General features: G+C 38.2%; 1 protein-coding gene across 1 annotated transcript; it reads left to right on the forward strand.

The window, feature by feature from the left end:
• Window positions 1–2,258: 2,258 nt before the first annotated feature.
• LOC311181430 (olfactory receptor 8D4-like) lies at window positions 2,259–3,196 on the forward strand (the record flags this gene model as incomplete). Its single annotated transcript, XM_084249853.1, is given in 2 exon segments — window positions 2,259–2,955; window positions 2,958–3,196. Coding segments are annotated over 2 exon segments (936 nt in total).
• Between the last annotated feature and the right edge of the window lie 321 nt (window positions 3,197–3,517).

Raw genomic sequence — 3,517 nt, forward strand, 5'->3', positions numbered from 1 at the left:
TGCATTATGAATTTTAAATATTAGTACAAGGAAGAAAAAATAAAATACCTCATTAGAAATTTTATATCATATTTGAATGATAGTATTTTCAATATACATGGTTAAATAAAATTCATTATTAATATTGAATTCATAGCTTTGTTTTTATTTTGTCATTATACTTCTAGTGGTCAATGCTGATCTAGCCTCTATATTTGTAAAATTCTTTAATTTGTCTTGGTTTTAATAATGTTATGTAGTATATTGAAATGTTAGAGAAAAACAGCTTTTATATTGCCCAGCTGCTTTTGAGTTGCTAAAATTACATGACTCTTAGGTGAGACAAAGTATACTAGATTATTTCCGAAAGTGTTCATAGAGCCTAACAAAATTTTGGCTCTTGCCCAGTGGAACTTAATGTTTAGTAGATAGCTAAAAAAAGAATATACAGCTAGCATTGTTCATTTTTCAAGTGACTAACATGTAATTTATAGAATATTCTTCACATACACAGAAGCATAATACAATATGATGTAACACACCCCTGGATACTCACATCACACTGCTGTGGGATCTCCATATATATTTGGCAAATTACAGTTCTGTCCTTCATTTAAGAAGGTGGTTCTTGAGAAAATGGGCTTAACATCATCAGGGTTGCTTTCTGGCACAGAGAAGAAGCATTGAGGTACAGAGGAGGAATTGAGGATAAAGAAAGATGATTTCAGTTGTAGAAGAGAATAACTTAAAATCGTACCTCTCAGACTTTAACGTGCAACACGTTAAATGTGGGAGTCTTGTGAACTTGTAGATTCTGATTCAATTGGTCTGTGATTAGGGCTTGAGATTGTGCATTTAACACATTTTCAAATGATGTTGGTGTTACTGGTCTGGTAGCTACACAAGGACGTACGACATTGGCTTGTTTAGGAAGTAGGAAAAATAGGCAGAAGAAACTATTTGACTTGCTTATAAGAAAGACAGGTTCAAGGCAGGGAACAAAACAAGATATGTGGCAGGAAGGAAGGCATGTGACTTGGAGAGAAGTCGACTAGGGGTTAGGGAAATTATGGGGGAATAAGATATCTGATGAGACTAGATGCAGTTTATGACACTGAAGGCAAATTTGAACATGCATGGAGAGAAATTAAAGGCAAAATACTAAGTTGATGGTCTTCTTGAAAATTCCTTTGCTGTGTCTCTCTGTGGTCTGTGTGACTAGACCATACCTGTGCATGGCAGTTGTTAAGGAACAAGGGAAAGGAAGACCCCAGGGCATTTCAGTCACAGAGAGAAAGCAAGCTCTGTTTTGGACATGTTTCCTATATTTCTATCCTTCAGGATGGGAAAAAAGCAGCAGTCACAAAAATCACATGTTTTGTAAAGTTGGGAATGCTTCAAAAAGAGTTGTTCTTGTTATGTGCTTCTTTGTTTTAATCTGACTTGGGAAACAGGAGGAGGTACCAGCATCATTGGGGCCTCAGGCAGTTAAAGGAACTAGACTTTGTCCTGGTGCGGCAGTAATAACAGTAATTAGAACTAGGAACAGTTTTTTCGTTTAAATGTTTTTATTTATTTTTCCGTAGAAGAACTGGGGTTTGGACCAGAGGTGGGATGGATGAAAGTATTCATCAGAGATGGAGTGAAAAGCATAAGGTGGATTTACTGAAATTGGCTGCTGAGGGGAGCTGGTGGAGGGGGGAGACAGGGGAGGTCTGCTGGGCCATACGTGGGTTAACTCCCACATATCTCCCAGGGATGGAATTCAGGCTACAGTAGTGATAATGCTGAGACTTAACCCATAGGCCACCAAGGAGGCCCCCTAGGAACAGTTTTTGGAGAGCCTGGAGACTTGGTGGATCCTGGGATCATCAGGTTGAGAATTTTTTAAACCATTTATCTGAGTGGGACTTTATGTAACAATCTATGGGTAAACCTGAGAGAGTCTAGAGAGTCTGAGTATCCCAAGACTAAATGAAAAATGATCTGATATTTTTAGAGATAATGCCTTGGTTGATCTGATAATAGGCAGCTCCCACATATACCATGCCTGACCCCACCTGGGACAATTGTGGATGAAAGTTGGAAGTGCTGATTTTCTGGTGGCACAAAGACCCTGCACATCAATGGAGGAACAGAGTTAGTTCCAGTGGAGCAGAGAGCCCAGATTCATGTTTTTACAGCTAGAAATACATGAATTATAGGAATGGGCGCTGAGCTGGGTCTATGCCTGTCTAATTTGACTCTTCCCTCTCATTTTCACAGATTTCCACAGGAGAATGAGTATAAGAAATCGTTCCACAGTGACTGAGTTTCTTATTTTAGGATTAACTGATCAACCAGAGCTTCGGCTGCCCCTTTTCTTCCTCTTCTCAGGAATTTATACAGTTACAGTTGTGGGAAATCTCGGCATGATCTTATTAATTGGGTTAAGTCCTCAACTTCACATTCCCATGTACTATTTCCTCAGTAGTTTGTCTTTTTTAGATTTCTGCTATTCTTCTGACATAACTCCCATAATGCTGATAGGGTTTTTAAGCAGCGAGAACGCAATCTCCTATTCTGGATGCATGACTCAGTCTTTTTTCATTTGTATGTGTGCCGTTTGTGAGTGCTACATGTTGGCAGCAATGGCCTATGATCGCTATGTCGCCATCTGCAGCCCCCTGCTCTACAATGTCATCATGTCCCCTCGAGTGTGCTCTCTGCTGGTGGCTGCTGTCTTCTCAGTGGGTTTTACCCTTTCCATAATTTATGAAGTTTTTTTGGTCAGGATGGAATTCTGTGGATCAAATATCATTAAACATTATTGCTGTGACATTATCCCTCTTATGAAACTCTCCTGTTCCAGCACATATAGTGAAGAACTTTTGATTTTTGTCATAGGTGGATTTAACATGGTAACCACCAGCATGACAATCATCATTTCTTATGTTTTCATCCTCTCCAGCATCCTCCGCATCCAGTCCAAAGAGGGCAGTCTAAGGCTTTTAGTACCTGTGGCTCTCACTTGACAGCTGTTCTTATTTTTTATGGGTCTCTCATGTCCATGTATCTGAAACCCGCTTCCAGCAGTTCAGCCGTCCAGGAGAAAGTGAAGTCTACATTTTACACTGTTGTGATTCCCATGCTGAATCCTCTGGTTTATAGTCTGAGGAATAAGGAAGTGAAAAATGCACTGATGAAGCTCTTAAAAAGAAAAATATCTTCAAATTGAGTATGCTTTCTTTAAGATTTACTTATGCAACAAATGTTAGGTGTATTTGTGTTCGTTCCCTAAAACTTTAAAAATAATTTAAATTGAGATGAAATCATATAAATGTTCTGGATGTTGATATCTGATCTATATATTTGTTTACAAAATATATTTGTACATAAGATTAATAAAAGGTTAAGGGCTATTCCTGAAAAATCTTGAAGAAGAGACATTTGAAATAAGCCTAAGTGAAGAGAAGAACACAGTTATGCCAAAAACAAGAGGATAGAAATAGGTACAGATTAAAATATGGAACAACTTTTAGTAAAAAATATTAACAAG

Source organism: Talpa europaea, assembly GCF_964194135.1.
Source record: "Talpa europaea genome assembly, chromosome: 12".
NCBI classification, from domain to species: Eukaryota; Metazoa; Chordata; class Mammalia; order Eulipotyphla; family Talpidae; genus Talpa; species Talpa europaea.